General features: G+C 39.3%; 1 protein-coding gene across 3 annotated transcripts in view; it reads left to right on the forward strand.

Annotated features, from left to right (window-relative positions):
- PROX1 (prospero homeobox 1) overlaps window positions 1–10,664 on the forward strand; it is a 51,866-nt gene extending 41,202 nt beyond the window's left edge. For all 3 annotated transcript variants that reach the window (XM_012812878.2, XM_003802046.2, XM_023508195.1), the window contains one exon: window positions 5,003–10,664. In XM_012812878.2, the coding sequence (XP_012668332.1) occupies window positions 5,003–5,188 (186 nt within the window). In that variant the 3' untranslated portion in view covers window positions 5,189–10,664. The remainder of the gene's footprint in view (window positions 1–5,002) is intronic.
- Window positions 10,665–18,964: the final 8,300 nt, after the last annotated feature.

Consider the following 18,964-nt stretch of genomic DNA (forward strand, 5'->3'; position numbering starts at 1 on the left):
CAGTACCCTTTTCTCCTTGACATTGTCTTCTTACAGTCAGCATTTTATTGCCCTTTTATAGTAGTAAAGAAAATGGAGGAGAAAGAAGAGAGAAAACCCACACACAAACTAATTTCCCAAAGCACTAGGCAGCATTTGACTTTCCCATTCCTGAGCCACGCCTGCCCCTATGTCCTGTGGCCTTTTCCATTTCTCCACTGAAGCAAGTTTGAAAAAAAAAAGAAAAAAAACAGCTTAGAAGATGAACTGTCAAGACGATTTCCCTTGATAAGGGTGTAATCTATTGATAAGCTCGATGGGCCATTTGAGCCTTTGGTTGTTGGGGAGGGGCGAGGGAGAGAGGTGGATGCCTGGTTTGTTTTCTATCCATTTTAGTAAAGATCATTTCACTGATGAAATGAGGCCAGTGGGCCAATTTTTAAAGGGGATTGAGGAGGGAGGAGTGTCCGTGGAGAACTGTGTGAGGGGCAAGGTTTAGGTCCCCCGCAAGAGGCTGATGAATGAGCTTACGGTCGGTTCAGAGGTGTGAAAAATCAGCTTCTCTGTCTCCAGAAAATAGGAGAGGCTGTCTTCTTTTTAACCTTTGTAATTCTCCTTCTATTCTCTGTGACATTCATTCAGCTGCCAAGAGCGTTTGGCAAGGTTTGGGCCAGCGAGCACACTTCCAGTGACCGCTAACCTTGGTATGTCCTGACACTTATGATGAGTATCTGCAGGACACAGAAGGCAGGCAGCCTGCTCTGTCAGGCTTTTATTATGTACTGCAGAGGCTAGGGACAGTCAGTTTCATAAAACAAATCATCCTTGAAGGTAAAGCAACTGGGAAGAGGAGGAGGAAGACAGGGGAAATGTGTCTTTGCCACTCATTCAGATTTAAAAAAAAAAGAATAAGAACAGCAAAACAACCGTCCACCAGCATCTCGGGTGGGTGTCTGCCTGCACCCCAGCTGTGGCCAGAACTGATTGGAAAGCCTCCTCCCATTTCCCGGACGCCCACAAGGCCCTCAGTTGTTCTGAGCAGACTCGAGTACAAATTGTGACAAAATTGGTAGATGCTCCTAGCCCGCCTCCTTCAAAATCTGTAAGTGCATTCAAGAGCCTCATCACAATTATATCCTCCTCCAAACATCAAGGCAAGACCACTTGAGGTGAGGTACCTATATTGGGACGCCTTTTTATCAAAACAAAGTTTCCACTCTCCTCTGCTAAGGAACGCTGGGCAAAACAGCTCCCACAATAGCCTCAGGGTTTCAGCCAAAGACTTTGGAAGCCTTTTGTTTTTTCCCTGTGGCATGTCCAAAGGCTTGGCCTCCCCGCTCCGTGCCCCCCCCCCCAGCAGCCTGCATTGTCTTACATTCCAGTGACTTGATTGACTGTTGCCACCTGATGCTGAGGAGAGACTCTAGGGTTCATTCTGCAGATTGTTGGGTTCTATTAAAAGAAACCTAGATAAGGGATTACTTGTCACTAAGGGATTTTCTGCAGATGTTTATTGGCAATTGGAAAGCCATTAGGTGTTAAGAAGTACAGAAAAAATATGGGAACGTCATTCTCATAAGCCTGACGTCCAAGGTGCCTCCCCCAAAACATCAGAAAGTATCCCCTTCTTACTCTGTTAAATAAAGTTGGGCGAAGTTTTCAAGCAGAGAAATGAGACTCCCTTTTTCCATGCACGGTATTTCTACCTGTGGGTGGAATTCACTGGCATCCTCTCAGAAGATCAGTTGCTACCCAACAGGGCAGCTCTGCAGCCACCAGAAAAGATTAGTAGCTCCAGTATCCCAGGCTCTCATTATAACTTTCTTTTATCCAGCCTAGTCCATTGCATGAGTATTGCCTCAAAGTCAGCACTAAATTAGATAACCATTTCATTTGTTCACAAAGAATTCATCCTTTCCCAAACATAAACCAATGACCAAAGTCTCCTCCTAGGAATCTTTTGTACTATTCTTATTTAGTTTGAAGTTACTAGCTCCTCTGTGCTTTTTCTAGATGACAGATCCACAACTTGTCATGGTTATGATGGCTTATAGTTGAGATTATTAAAAAAGAGAGAGAGAGAAAGTAAAACACACAAAAACATTAAAAGGTCGCCAGCTTGGTTTAGTGGGAAGACGCTGTATTTCACACGAGTCTCTTTATTTCATAATTTCTTCACCTCATAGAATCTCATAATTTCTCGCCATGTCCTCATCTATAAAGTGATTTCTGAGATCTGTTCCAACTCTTTCAATTCTATCTTATTTTATCATGATTTTAAGCTTCCTTTATTTAAGTATTGAGGGAGAATATAATTGCTGCTCTAGAGTGATATGGAATAAGGCAGAAAAGGCAAAAATCCCATTATTAACTATGACTTTGCAAAAGACACCAGGCATTTGGGGGGAGACCTGCAGAATGGAAACTGTGGCTCCTTATCTGAAGACACCTTGTGATAAGGTAACTGAGATCTAAGTAGGTGAAAAGTTAAATATTATCAAGACATAAGTACAAAAGCATTATACAGGACAGCCTATGATAACTACCATAAGAAATGAATGTTTAAAACGGGACAGAGCCAGCTAAAAACCATTAACAAGCATGGCAAAGAATAAAAAGAAATGAGGTGCTGAGTGCACCCAATCCCCCGAAGAAGTTACCTTGATTTGTTCTCAGGAAAATCTTATAACTACACTTCCCTCCCTCCTCTGGTGCTGTTGTTGTTCTATCTAGAGTGTATCTTCCTCCTCTGACAGTCTCCATGGCTGCCCCCCTTCCCTTGGCCCTGGCCCCCAGACCTCCGGTGAAGCTCCTGGGGTAGGCAGGGCTTCCGGCCTTCTCCGCTTCCTGGGAGCAGCTGCCCACACCCTTCACCCCTCCGAGCCCTCTGCCACACCAGGCTGCATCCCTTGATGTCCAAGGAACATAGCTTTTTGTCCGAGGCTCTGTTGCCAATGGCCAGTGAAACCACACTTCTTGAAATGTTTATTTTAATAAATGCCTTTGATCATATTTCTGTAGCATTTGGCTACCAGCTCCCAAACCAAGTGGTCAGAGTGGGTATTTGCACTGCTTGCTCCAGCCAGGTTCTCTCTCTCAATAATGCCCACAGCATAAAACATGGGGGGAGATCTTATCTTAGGGGGAGATAGGGATAGTAGTCAAAAGGACGTGCTAACTTTTTATTTGGCATAATAGGTGAGTTAGAGGGCTAAGCTCTCCTCCAGCAAGAAGATTTGAGGGGAAATCATCAAAGGTCTGTGGAAAATCCATATGAATTCTCAGCAGGAAGTGGCTGTTGGGGGGTCTGTGTTTGCATATCCATGGGGGACTGGTTTGGGTGGTTTTCCTGGCAACCTGGGGAACCACCTCCTGAGAAAAAGGCAGGTGTGAAAGTTTTGGGGAGGAGCTGCTCAGAATTCTTACTAGTTTAAGACTCTGATTGGCCCCATGTAGATGCCCTTTTATTTTTTCTGGGGAGTTATTAGGTTTCTTTATAAAAGACAATTGACTTCCCATTGGGAGCAATGAACTTCTTTGCTCAATTTTAAATATGAAAAACAGGGATGTCTGCAATTATTCCAGTTTTCTTCACCAGTTTCTATCATTATAAAAAGGGCCATTGAATCAGGAGAGAAAAGGTAAGGAGAAAGGGATGGAACATGTTTAACATAAGACCTTCCTTTTACTTACTACAGTGCCATGTCTAAACTGAAATAAAAATCTTTCCTTTCTTATGTATGGGTCACATGCAATTGTGATACATTTACGTCCTCCTATTCTGCACTTAATGCAAAAATAAAACATTACTAATGCATAAGTACCCCACTAAAAGAAATCTACTAAGTGTCAATGCGTACTTGGAAAATTATGAGTTCATTGAATTATTCTGTGAATCCATTATGTTGGTGTGGGGAAAGATAGGCCCCACCTTGCTACCAGTATCTTAGAAAGAAAGCTAAATAGATAGATCTTAGCTATTGCCTTCCATACTCAACAGATTGGACTATTAAATAAACAAGGGAATACACACATATCCACTCATGTAACACACATACACATGATAAATACACATAAATAGTAATCTCTGTGTGGCTTAATCGCAATTCTAAAAAGAATATTTGGGGAATGTTTTTCTTGGCATATGTAATGACCTTGAGCAATTCCCTTGGTCTCTCAGAGCCTCACTTTTCTCATTGTATAGTTGGGATATTAACACCTTATAGAGAACGTGGCTGAATTAATAACATAATTCACATTCAGCACATAACACAGTGCCTGTCACATAGTACACACGAGCACTCAATAAATGTTAGTTTTTACTCCTACTATCAGTTTCATAAATCACTTTCTTATGAAGCAATTCTAATCGCAAGAAAAAGTCGTTTCTGATGTAGTATTTATTTTAGGATTCAGTTTAAATTTTATATTTTGTGATTTCATATTAATGTCATTATCTTCCGTCTTTATGTATGTAGAGAACTTTATACTGCAGGTCACTTTAATATACAATTTAGCATTTGTGTCAACAATCCTCTGAATCCAACAGGAAACTGGGATTTTAGATGATCTTCATATAAAGTGTGAGTACAAGTTCATATGGAACATTACTTATTATCCCGTTTTGAAAACACATTTTATTTTCATAATGAAAATCAAAAGGAAATACAATTTAAATTCTGAAAAATTGGAGACTTTCTTCTGGAATGTACTTATTTAATGAAGTGAGGCATCTACAGAGTCACATCCTCCTTTTCTACCCTAATCTTCACAGTGAAATCCTCATTTTTCAATAGGTCCGCATGGATCCTTTGCACAGGTCTGTTTCTAAAACTCTACAAAGCTGGCAACCTCACACCACAATGCTACTATATATAACAACTTTACATAAGAGAATAAAGGCCGGCCATTTTTAGAAAATGCAGGTGCCACGTAAGCCCCTTTCTTAGCTCAGTTTCCTTGGAAGAACTGTAGACTTGAAACTGAAAACTTTATTAATGCCATTGTCTCCTTGTATCAGCAGGTTCCAGAGAGATTCCTGGAAGTTGCGCAGATCACATTACGGGAGTTTTTCAATGCCATTATCGCAGGCAAAGATGTTGATCCTTCCTGGAAGAAGGCCATATACAAGGTTATCTGCAAGCTGGATAGTGAAGTCCCTGAGATTTTCAAATCCCCGAACTGCCTACAAGAGCTGCTTCATGAGTAGAAATTTCAACAACTCATTTTGAATGTATGAATAGTAGCAGTCCCCTTTGGATGTCCAAGTTGTATGTGTCTAGACTTTGCTTTCTTATATATGTGTGTGGGAGGCATGGATATGTTGTGAAATCAGCTGGTAATTCCTCCTCATCATCTTTCTCTCCTTTCTTTTTGTTTTCCATTGAAAGGGGATGGTTATTTTCCTTCCGCCCTTAGTTTACTTTTGCCCAAGGCCCTTAACATTTGGAAATTTAAAATAGGGTTAATTTTCAGGGAAAAAGAATGTTAGCTTGTGTAAAGTCTATATTAGCAAGGAAGGGCATTTGTTAAAGATGCGTCTGCTGGATGGATGGCTATTGCAAATGGCGGTTGGCTGAGGAAAAAAGACCCCACGACACAGCACAACTCTACAGACAGTGATGTGTCTTGTCTTTACTGTTACGAAGGTCTGAAAACTCACTGGAACCCCTTCATACCCTTAATCTTGTTTAGTTTGAATTCAATGAGTAGCTTTTTTTTCCTTGTTGAAAATAATGCTGATGATAGGTAAGCAGCTCACTTTTCAATAGTACCCCAAAAGGCCTAAAAGAAAAACAATCACGAGCCTTTCCAAGGCTTTCCTAAGAGAAATGACAAGCACCCCAAAAGTAGTACCAGTTTCTTAAGGAAGGCAAAGCAATTTTGCACAAAACTGACTCTTTCAAGATGAGACTGGAAATTCATACATGATCTTCTAGCCACTTCTCTGAACCTAACACTAGACTCTTCCTCAGGATAGGGGAGCTGATAGGGGAGCTTTCCTATCCATTCTGCATAGGAAAAAAAAAAAACCAACTCTACAATTTGTTTCCCTTTTTGATTTATTTTGCTTCAGATGTTAAAAGGCACATATGTTTCAAATTTACTTTGCTCGCCTTTGTTTATATGCTTAAAAGGATTATTATTTCTGCTTAATTAACACTTTTTTTCTAAAACACTGTTTTCCGAATATCTTTCTATAGTAAGGAATAAAGGCAAATCCAACGTGACCATAAAATTCTTGCCTATCCTAGAAAGTTGTTGACAACTGTTGGCCGACTTGATCTTCACATATGAGAATGATCTATTTTCATGTACCATTCTACATACCCTCCTGGGTATTCTAAGTGATGACAGTCTAACTAAGCATTTCCTCATTTTAGGGATAGCATTTTAAAGTGATGGATGATGTCTCTTCTAATTCAGAAGCTAGTATTGACCAAAACGTGAGAAGAGTGTGTAGAACAAGAAAGTTTGGGTTTAACCCGAAAGACACAATTTCAGCACACATAAGAAAGCTAGCTGCTATTTTATGCTTTCTTCAATGGTTCTCCTCTTTTTCCCTGTCTTTCCCCATGGTTTTTCCATGATGTACAATGTCCCATACTTGCATTTGAAAAATCGTGTGGCGTTCACACTTGTTCTTTTCTTAGATGGGTTTTTGTATGCAGATGCAGTAAGAATTCATTGTTGATTCTCAGACCCCCTCCTTCCCCTTGGGTAATTTGATAGACACCTCCTAAAATGACACAATAACAAATCTGGTATTTAGAACATATAGAACATAAATGCCATTTTTCCTTAATTTTTATAAAAATTACATTTGACTTTGGAGAATGCAGGTTTTGACCCACGTGACGGACTGGCTGACCTGATTGCTGTAATTTAACATCATTTATAAATTCTGCTGATGGACAGGAATGTACAAACGCAATTATTGTCAGCACAAAGCCTTAAAACCTGCTGACTTTAAATTAAACGGTGCAGTCCTATGATGCCCTGCACCATTCAGCAGACTAACAGGCCCTCACAGGCAGTGTGGACAGAGTGTGCAGTGGCCTGGGGGACACCCGCAGTTTCACTCTGCGCCACAGCCAGACACACCTCCCAGCTCACACTCTCCTGCACAATGCACAGGGTCATTAGATTCAATGTGTTGCTTTTCTGGCTTGCTTTAAAAAAAAAAAAAAAAGTTTGGGTAATCATTACATTGGAATTAAGTGGGGGAAAAATCCACTCAGCACCAAGTAAGGAAGCAATCTCAACTTGCAGTCACACTCTTGATTTGCTGTGTTTGAGAGGATGGCTTTCATCGTACATGTCAGTGTGCCACTGCGCCCTTGCCGTTTCATGTAATTTATATCAACATCGTGTTGCCATTTGCAAAGTAAAAGGCAAAGCTGTAGTGTATTCACCTGTGTAGACAGATCACTAGGTATCTCTTTGATCTGGGGCAAGTTCAATATTGATTCCAGACTTAGTTGGATTTTTAGTCTGATTTTCTCCTGCCTTTCTAATTTAAATAGACAAATTAAGCAAAAAGTACGTGTTCACCACCAAATGTTGATGCATTTATCTGCTGACAGTATCCTCTCAATGTTCACTGAGGCATAGAAATTATTTCTGAGTAGAAACTGCAGCATGAGGGTAAGCTCACCTCTTTGTTCTGAAAATAGGACTCGATCACTCTGCTCTTAGATGACTTTTCCCCTTTTACAATCATAAAATCTTGTGCCTCCCAGTGCATTGGAAACAGCAAAAGCCTGTCTCTCAAAACTATTTGACAGGGTTTTTTTTTTTTTTTTTTGGCTGTTGTTTTGTTTTGTTTTGAATTACCATCTTTCAAATCTTAGCTCAACTCTCACCAAGTGAAAATTGGCTCTTTGGGAGAAAGTTAACTTTCTGCAGTGGGAGAGAACAAGGGACAGTTTGCATAGGAAAAAAACAAGTCTAAAGTCCATGTTGAAATATCTCACAACCCCTTATTTTCTGCTAACCCCCAATTATTTTTGCGTATACACTTGAGGTTATAGTCTGTGCCTAGACCTAAAATGCACCAGCGGGGGAGGGGGGGGATTTAAAAAAAAAAAATCCTTCAAAATACCAGTTTTTTCCCACAAGTACAATTGTTCTTGTGCCTTCTGTGGCTTTCAAATCCATCTTTTTGACTTTCTTTCCAAATACTACAGCTGCAATAAACACTAGATTTTTTTTTTTCTTTTCTTCTGGCTGTTTGACATAACGTGGATAGCTATGCATATTTTGTGTCTTTTTAAAACAAAGCGGGAGAATACGTTTTTGAAGAAGAGAATTTTTAGAACTGTTTGATACCGCAAATTATTTTTTCCTCAATTGTTTGAGCAGCATTCGAGTTTTGAAAATTCTTGTAGAAGCCAATTTTTTGTAACTGTGGTGCAAATCTTGTGTTTTCTTAGCCTAATGAAAAGTAGTATAGAAGCAATATTTCATACCATGTGCTATATATGTGTGTGCAGATGTGAGAACATGACAACACACACATATACACACATGTAAAAATATACATATATATATATACACGCGTGTGAAGTGGAAAGCTTACCTTTTCCTATCTAGATTTAAGAACCTATTTTAGACATTTGTTATGTTTTGTGAAAAGAATGTTCTATTTGCAACAAAACATTTAATTCTTACTGTATCTCTGGCTGTTTAATGAGGATGTTTCACATTAAATGGTAAAACACGTGGAAGATGTTAGAATGTAGTAATTATTTAAGTAAACGTTCACCCACATATTCCTGAAGTTTGCTTTGTGCCTCCGAGTATTATTTAATTAAAGTGTTTTATGTTTGCAGAATCTTTGTTACTGTACTAGGGATGTGGGTGAATATCATTAAAAAAAAAAAAATTTTAAAACAACAGAAAAAAAAAAGCAAAACAGAAACACTAAAGTAAGAGGGGAACTTTTATAAAGCAATGTAAATATTTAACCTCATGGCTGTTGTTACGTAAGACATGAGATTTTAATAAATAACTACATTCTCACGACATCTGTTGAATTTATTAGGAACACTACAGTGACTGTATAGACAGTTGAAAGCATTCTTGAAAATCCTGCTCTCTACTTTTAAAAGATAACAGTCTCTTTTATCATATGTCAAGGGCAAGGGTAATGCGGTTTCTGTAAATTTATGAAATTTCTTTTCTATGTACATGAAGACAGTAAGTACCCCCCTATACACACACACACACACACACACACACATACAGTCATACCCACACCAGACAGGTTATTATTAAGTCATAAAGCTAAAGTTCGGGGGCATTAAAAATAGGATGTCACCCAGAAACAGTCATAAATTCATGAAAGAAAAAGTGGTTTACAGACTCCCCTGAAAGAAGCAGTGTATATGTAAAGACAGTGCAGAATCTCTTTGCCATGTATATTATAGCGTACTCATTGGTGTGTATAGTACAAATGTTTCCTTCTGGTACAAACTCTGTGTTTGCAAATTACAAGAAGCATTGTTTTCCAAAAGCTCCCCTTAAAAAATGTAACTGGTTTATATGAGTAAGCAGTGACTTACTGGATTGCACTTAAAAGTTATGTTGAAGGAAATGCAGTTTTGTTCTCCGTAGATCTGTTGGTTGTAAACCACCTATAAAACGAAAGCTAAAACGCTCATATTCAGAGCTGGGATCAAAACTGGTATTTAACCTTGGCTTCTTCTTACAATTATCCCTCTAAGAATAAAACAGAATCTGGAAGCACCTGGACTTTGAGTCTTTTCAACTGAGCCCTCTCTCAAATCCAACACCCTCCCCCCCAAATACACACACGGAAACAGAGAAGTCACACACGTTGGCCTTCTTTGGTGAAAATGTACTCATTCTGTATTTTTTAAATATCTAATTCCTCCACGTGGGGGGATAAAGAATTTTAAAATTGTATATTAACATTCAAATTTAGAACTAGAGGAAAATGTATTTGGGGTTGGTCTCAGCACTACCTAGAAGAATCAATGGTCGTGGCTTCCCTCAATCCTGTCCCAGCCATTTCTCACTGTATATAGTATAAACCGTGATGAAACACTGCCTTTATATTATTTAGCAATATGTTGTAAATAGCATTATTAAGCTCTTTTTTTTTTGTAATAAAGACCCTTTGATTTGAATATAGGACAATAACTGAACTGATAAAGTCAATTTTTGATTTTTTTTTTTTTTAGCTAGAGGCAATTTCAATTGTGGATTTTTGTTGTTGTCTATTGTTCTGAAGACTTTGCATAATTTATTGGTTTAATTTATCCTAATTTATTTGATGAAGGTGTACAATTTTGTATTACCAAGGATGTACTGTAATATTAATTGATATGATAAACACAATGAGACTCCCTGTCCATATTGAAAAGGAAATAAAAAAAGGTGCAGTAGACAATTGATTTTAAAGTAAAAGTAAAAAATTTAGTTTGGCAGCTACTAAATTTTAAAACAGGAAAAAAAACAAGTTGTGGGGAGGGTGGGAAGGGGTTTTCCTTTGTGTGTTTTAAGCTTTTGTATACTCTCCAAACTTTTACCTTTTGCTTTGTACACTTAAAGGATACAGTAGTCCAATTGCCTTGTGTGCCTTCCATCTCCTCTTAAACTGAATGTATGTGCAGTATATATGCAAGCTTGTGCAAAATAAAATATACATTACAAGCTCAGTGCCACTTGATTTTTTTTAACATGTGACATTTAATTTGGGGACCTGTGGTCGATCGTAGACAGTAGTTGCGCCTGTGATATCAAGGATGGAGTGTTCCTTTCATCACAATTCTTAACTCGGAACCTAACATCCCTAGAAATGACCTTTTCCCTTCAGATGCGTATAGCAATTGCTTATACTTCTATCTGAAACCTCTTCTCTCAGAGTTAATGTTACTTACCCCTCAAACTTAAAAAAAAAATAAGCTTTAGCTCAAAACAATATTTTACTCTTAATAATTGCTAATGTCAAATGATTCTTTTTCCTTTTTAGACAGACTCTCACTCTGTCACCCTGGGGAGAGTGCCAAGGCATTGTAGCTCACAGCAACCTCAAACTCCTGGGTTCAAGTGATCCTCTTGCCTCAGCCTCCCAAGTAGCTGAGACTATCAGTGCCCACCAAAGGCCCAACCAATTTTTTTTCCTGTTTTTAGTAGATATTCTCTTCTTGCTCAGGCTGGTGGTCTTGTCTGAGCTCAAGCAATCCACCCACCTCAGCCTCCCAGAGTGCTAAGATTATAGGCATGAGCCACTGTGCCCAGCCATAATGTCAAATGATTCTAAGAACAAGGGAGGATATTCCTAAAAGTCACAGAATGGCAAATATGTATATTACCCAAAATACAAGAATGAAGAGTTTGTATCATTTCTGCTGGCTGGACTCAGACTGAGTACTAATGTAAGTTTTCAAAGCTGTGCTAAGATGTGTCCCTAGACATGATTGGCAGCATGTCCCACATCCCACAGTGGGAGCACTGGGTGTATGGTTTGCCCTCTTCACTGCATTTTAAAATCATCTCTTTATTTTAGAATTAGGAATCAGAAGTAGCAGAAATCATTTGCTTACTTGAGCTTGACTCTGTTACCCACCACTCACTGCACCTACCTCTCCCTTCTGCCTGTACACACCATTGCAGACTGAGTCTTCTTAACCTCTCAGGATTTTTCTTTTGCTTTCAACTAAATGACAAAAACTTTATATTTTGGCCCTGTTGACCCAAGGGTGGATGGAATGAGTGTAATACTAAAGCATGTAAAAATGATAATAGCATTTTTTCTGCTTTTAGCTCTTTTGCTATGAATGGCACAAATTTAAATGACAGTCTTCCTAAATAAATAAATGGTCATGTTCCTCTCTGCCAAAATGTTCATTCCCTGACAGGCAAAGAAAAGCATTTCTCTTCTTACACTCTCATTTCTTGGAAGGCAAAGGCTTTTGTCGGAATATAATGACCCTTCCATCTTTCTGAACTTATTTAATACTGATTCACTTTAAAGCAGATTAGGTAATCTCCACGAACACCAAATCACTAGGAAGTTACAGTGGGTAGAAAGTGCCTTGGAAGAGGTTTACTAAAAATGCAGCCTCAAATCCTTACTTTCGTGACTCTAACTGCTCTGGCAGCCATTGGTCCAGAATGGGACACAGCACTGTCGTCCATACCGATGTGAGCTCTGGTAGCAAACCTTGTTCCACATACATCTCAGTGTGTCTGCGTGCCATGCTACAGTTGAACACACAAACTTCACAAACTGGTAATAAAAGACTGGTTTTATTCATTTTTATTGTCAAGAGAGTAATCAGAAATGGTTTTAACAAGTTTTTCTTAAAAACTAACAGGTAAAAATCAGCCGCTATTTGCAATTTACTAACAAACACATGCGGAGGTGAGATACAGAGCAATACGGGACAAGTTTGCCACATGTTGCCGAATTCTGGGGTCTGTGAACACTTGTAAAAGGATAAAATACAAAAGAGGGATGTATAAAGGAAAAAAGCTGATCCAATTTTAGAAAACTGATAACAGTAACTAAGCAAAATTATAGAAAGATTACTAAAGAAATAAATGCTGGTACAACCCCTCACCAACAATATAAGCTTTTGGAGGAGAATTTACACTGGAGTAAAAACCTATGGGTAGCTTTTGAAACTACAAGGAAAGGCCATTAGGAAAACATGAAGCTGGGTGTCAGAAGACCTGCCTCCAATCTATTCAGTTCTGCAATTCTTTACTTAACCTTTGAGTGTCCCAGGGGAATTAAGAGAATTGTAAAAACTAAACAAAAGGATTGTTCAGAGTTGGGACAGCCACCATGTTGACTTCCACCAAAGAATTCCTACGTGTGAAAAAATGGTATGCTGAAATGTTTTTGCTAAATCCCAGGGCAAGGTAAGGGCAAAATTCTGAAGTTGGCCAAGTGTGAGTCTGGATCCTTCTCTCTCTGGTCATGGTTTGAGCTCCCTTCAGTGTCTCAGCTCACCCCTTGTCTGGTGCTCTTAGGTTGCCCCAGCCCTCCCTGTGTTCACAGCAATGAGCCATCAATAACACTAACATTAAAATATAACTGACTTGACCTGTTTCTCTTAACCATAGTATATGCATTAAAAGAAAGGAATACAGGCCAAGAGCAGTGGCTTATGCCTATCATCCCAGTTTAGGGAGGCTGAGGTGGGAGAATCTCTCGAGGCCCCTATTTTGAGATCAGCCTGGGCACGGTGGTATGCCCTATCTTTAAAAAATAATTTATGAAAATTCAACTAGGCATGGTGGTATGTGCCTGTAAGTCCCAGCTGCTCTGGAGGCAGAAAAAGGAGGATCACTTGAACCTAGAACTTTGAGGTTGCAGGGAGCTATGATGATATCCTTGCACTCCAGCCCAGGCAACAGAGTGAGACCAGTTTCCAGTGGAGAAGTGAGTTCTTATGAATGATTTGGGGGAGATTTAGAAGAATTCTATAACTGTGGGCAGGAAACAAGTCCTGGAAAGGGAGGACAAGCAAGCCTGGGAAGCAGAAATGCCTTGATAGACCATAGTGCCTTCAGCCAAGGTGCAGCCACAAGTGGAACCATCCAGGAGACAAATTGCCTGATGCTTGGTGGGGAAGACCTTGACTCCCTAATTACCTGCATTCAGGTAACATCAGACTTACTACAAAACCAGTAAAAATACATTCCTGCACGCTGTATACCTTCCTTCTTTGTCTTTCTTTCTTTCTCTTTCTTTCTTTCTGTCTCCCTCTCTATTTTTTTCTCTCTCTTTCTTTCCACTGGAGACTATTTGTTTTCCTGATTACAAGAAAAAAAATGATTAGCATTGCATAACTGCTAAATGTAGAGTACTACTGTGAAGCCAATTTATAATCACTCACACTTGCATATGAAAAATGAAACATAACTATAGCCTAGGATGAAGAAAGGAAGGGGAGGGAGAGAGAGGGGTGTGGGTCGATAGAGGGAGGGTTAGTAGGGGAACCACACCTATGAGCATATTGCAAGTACAAGTTGGATCTATCAGGTGTAGAACACAAATGTCTTAATGCTGTAATTGGGTAAATGAGGTGAAGGCTATGTTGATTAGTAGGATGTAAGCACTCCAATTTGTACAAATAATCAACATGTTGAATCCCATTATGGCATAAATGTATTCATGAACTATGTACAAATGACTTAATAAAAAATAAAATAAAATAAAGTAAAATAAAAAAGAAATGTAAAACATAATCAAACTCAGTAGCTTTTATTAACTAGATACCTAGAGTAATGTGGTATTATCTCAAGAGCCACCAGATTGGGTCAACCTTCAACAAAAGGAATTTCATCTTTATATTGGGGTATATAAAAATATTCATTTAATGAAAGGAGTCATTTGCTTAAAACAGCAGTGATCTCACTGGGGATGATAAAAACAGATTTCTATGTATGAATGTATTAAATTAAATAACAAATAAGTTCTATAGAACCTCCATTCAAAGAAGAATTCTCTGCTAAACACAACTCTTATTTGGTAGAGTGAGAAAATTTTAAGGATGAATATGAAAATTAAAACAGCTAAGAACACATGTGAGTTCTACCTAACCTTTAACAAACAGATTATTTTTATACGAGGGAAACAGCACAAAGTCTGGCACATGATTTATACCTAATCACTATTAGTTCTTGTTCTTCTCTCCTAGTCACTGGTTTTTATCACTTTGCCATGTTGCTTCAAGTTGTGATCCAAGAACTACACCCAGACCCATCCCAATTTCCCAGGACATACAGATTTTGAATCACACACAGAGGTTCTGTAGGAACTGAAAGCTTCTGCCCCACTCCTGCCACTGCCCCAGGTCTTGTCCTTAGCCTCAGGCATAGAGCTACTGGGGCCACACTTTCACCCAGCCATGCTTGGGGAGGCCCCAGAATAGGAGTGGAGCAGCTTAGAAAGATTAAGGTGCCACAATACAGTGAAACAAAATCACTCAGGCTGCCTCAATCCTGGCAAAGGGGAGGGTATTATTTGCAAAGCCCCCTGTTGAGTCTCCCAGGTGCTAGCTAGACAGGCTCAGGAGATAGTTTGGCAGTCACCCTGGAAAAAATGCCTGTGTCTCTGCAAATAAATCTGCCAGTATAGAAAGCATTGGGTTTTCCCCAGTGCTTGTGCAAATAGTACTCTGTGCTTTGTGGGTATTAGATATTCCTTGGTGTGAGTAGCTCTAGACCATGAAAATTGGAGCTATGGATTTCTTGTCATTACTGTTCCCCTTGACCTGTTAGGAAATAACTCCAAAAATCAATGGTCACATTTCCGTTTAATCACAACTAAAAAATCCTTAGTAACTAGATAAAGAAATGTGTTTCCTAAATTCCCCTTTGTAGCTCAGCAACTGACATAACATTGAGCAAGAGTCTCAAAGTCTAGCACAAAGAAGAGTAAATGTATTTGCATCAAAGTATGGTATGGGCATGTGCACTTAAGAGTAGGAATCATATTCTAGAAAAAATTATAAATAATAGATTACTAATTAAGTATTATTTATGTCTTTTCTTCACTCAATATCCAATGTATGTTAGTCAACACTATAGTTAATATATATTAAAACTCTCAGTGAGATGGATACATTTCTAAGCAAAATGGAGGTAGCAAAATTTACTCCAGAAATAAAAAACTTTTAAAACCTTTAGGCCATAGATAAAATTTTAAAAGTTATCCAAAAATCAAAATGAAGGAAAAAGAAAAAAAGCCACAAGTGGAACCATCCAGGAGACAAATTGCCTTCTCTTCTCCACCCAAAAGCACCTGGCCTTTATAGTTTTATGGGTGAATTATACTATGAAGCCTGCCTTTATTAATACAAATGCAAAAAAATAACCAAATCCATTCTAACAGCATGGTAAAAAGAATACTATCCTGTAAACAAAGAGGGCTCATTACTGTGACATGCTTGCGAAAGAAAGACTTTAACTTTCTCCTAGCTGAAATATAAGAAAATTTTTTTTGAATATAGTGACTTGCTTTTTTTTACCTTTTAATGATAGTGGAAACAAATATTCTTGTTGAGGCCTTCAGCTAACCAAATTGCCACGTGTTACTGCATTCTATTTTTTTTTTCTTTTAGTAGGGCCAAATAGCCTTTGCTCTTTCAACCATTTCCATTTGCCAGATTGTTTAACTCAGTGGCTATGTTTTACTTTAACAGGTCTTTTTGGATTTATGAGATTTGGAACAAGCCTGCTTCATCTAGTGCAGCTTTAAGGACTTCTCTCATTCCACAATGAAAGGAATTATGACATTTTTATTTTCTGGTATAGTGATTTAAAATGAAAACCTATTTGTTTATATTCTCAGAGGAAAGGGTAAGGTAAGTGCTGAGTTGGGCTGCACCAAGAAGCAACTTGATGAAACTTTTGAGAGTCGCCATTACGAGCAATAGGGCTCTGTGGCAGAAAGGGTTGATGAAATATGTCTTCTTATTTTTAACATGTTAATTTTAATAATTTAAATTTTCTAAACATATATAAAATAGAACCAATCACACAACAGCCTTGACATTCACCCCATAGTTCTGTTCAATCCCTTTTCTCTTCCTCCTATTTGGGCTTTAGAAGAGAAAGAGAACCTCAGTAGTACCCATGACTGAAGCTATGCCGATACACTGTGGTCAAAATACTAGTTAAGAACTTGTTTTCCTTTTCGGGTTGGCAAAAGTGTTAAAAGAGCTATAACATCCAGAGTTAGGCAGGAAATGGGATAGAATATTCCCTCTAACAGTCCTGGTGTCAGGCAAGTGGGCTAGAATCACCATTTTGGAGAGGAACTTTGACATTTTTTAAACTGTGCAGGCTTTTGTCTCACTAACTCCACTTCTACAGTCAACCTTATAGAAATATTTGAACACATGAGCAGACAAGAATCACAAGGGCCCCTCTTCAGTTCAGCTACAATGTATGACTTTTGTTTTTCTACACCTTAATGTCTGCCTCCAACTTCTTTTTGGTCTGATGGCAGAAAGCAATCTAATCACTGTCAGGCTTTCAGGTACACGTAGCTGTTTCAGACCAGATTCCATCTCTCCCTTCTCCCTTAGGGTGGCATCTAAATGCCAGGATGTTTAGCAGCCTGGGGCCAGGGATCTTCCAGTCATCGGCTGGTGGTAAACAATGCTGTACTCTCTGGGCCTTGAGCCGGGAGTGACTGTGCTTGTGTTTTCTAACATGGCTGGTCCTGCTATTGGACGTGTAGCCTAAGAGACTCACACCACATTCCACTGAGTGTCCTCAGACCCTCACTAACCCATTTTCTTCCCCATCATATTATCTGCAGTGGTCTGGAGACTGGAAAGTTTGACTCTTTCTCAGGCCACTCCAAGGCCAAGGTCCCTGGCCACTGGCACCTGTACAGCCATCTGTACCTTCCTGCAGTAGCTCTGTGTTAGCCTACAGCATTTCTGTATGGCTGCTGTGTTCTAGGTGTCAGGTAGAACAGAGAAACAAATTCCTTCTTCAAGACCACAGACATACTTAAATGTTCTGTCACCTCCCCCCAAGCCCCAGATTTGGCCCAGGACACAGGGTAGGGCCCCTTTGCAGGGTCAAGGTCTGGCCGTGTGCCTCTTCTCTTGGCCAGATGTCTTACGCCTGTGAGGGTGAGCGAGGCTGGCTCCTCATTTGTTATCTCTATTCGTTGCTGTGGGTTAAGCTTTATGCCTTGATTCTTTGCTGCTTAAACGTTTGAAATTAATAACACTATTTTCTATCACACACACACAAAAGCCAGGCTCTGGCAAATTAAAATCCCTGACTTTCAAGACGATTGTCTCAACAGTAAGCATTAAGATTAGAAATTCAATGTTACAAAATCTTGACTCTCATTCCCCGAATTTCCTCTGTGAATCCCTTCCATTGATAGAAGCTGTGCTTGCCTCTGACTGAAGGAAGAAAAGTCACAAATAAATGGAGTTCAAAGCAGAAGGACCTTAATTAATATGTCTAAATTTTATGCAGCATGTTCAGAGATAGTCATTGCAGGATTGTATGTGACAACAGAAAATCATAGACAGATCATCACTGGGTAAACCATCAAAATGAATTATGACTTTATACCTCTTTAAAGTGAACTCTACTTTGGTAGAACTGACCCCAGGAATAGCAGTTTCCCTGCTAGGCCAGCACAGCTACACAAAAATTATTATCTGGTTTTTTAAAAAAAAATTGTGTTTTTGTTTGTATAGATTTTTATTTTGGCTCCCTGGCCTATGGAATATTATCTATCCACTAAAAGTTTGAGGTTGCACTATACCTAGGTAATAAAATGGATAGTTGTCCGTGATATATTACTGAGTTTGAAAAGTAAATATAGGAATATTTTTATATAATGTACCTCCACTTTTGAGTTTTTTTGGGTTTTGTTGGGGGGGGGGAGTTTGCAGTTTTTTGGCCGGGGCTGGGTTTGAACCTGCCACCTCCTCCGGTATTTGGGGCTGGTGCCCTACTCCTTTGAGCCACAGGTGCCACCCCACTTTCGTATTTTTTTAAAAACTGATAGATGCATCTTTATCTATCTGCAATGCACACACACCCACATTTACACACACATATGCACACAATCACGCAATGTGATCACCCCCCATAATATTAATATGCTACTTCTGAGGAGTAGAAATATCCAAGGAAGAGTTTAGGTAAGAGGTCAATTTTCACGTTCACTTTATACACTCCTGGCATGTTTGAATTTTTGTCAGCAAACACAATTTTTATTTATAGATACACACCAAGAGACAAAAGCATGAAGGCCCAGAGAGAAAGGTGCCATTCAGTGACAGAGAGGACACAGGTCCCAGCTTGGAAGGATGCTTCCCAGTTTGGTCTGGGCTAGCCCATGAACAGTCTGCGGGGACCAGCTCACCTCTGGGTCAACGACCATAGCAGAAGACAGCAGGAGGGCACCACGGCGCAGTTCCCAGTGGGCCTGGGTCAGCGGACCGGTGTCTGAAGCTAG

The sequence above is a fragment of the Otolemur garnettii genome, unplaced genomic scaffold (genome assembly GCF_000181295.1).
Source record: "Otolemur garnettii isolate 467f Iridium unplaced genomic scaffold, OtoGar3 scaffold00229, whole genome shotgun sequence".
Taxonomy (NCBI): domain Eukaryota; kingdom Metazoa; phylum Chordata; class Mammalia; order Primates; family Galagidae; genus Otolemur; species Otolemur garnettii.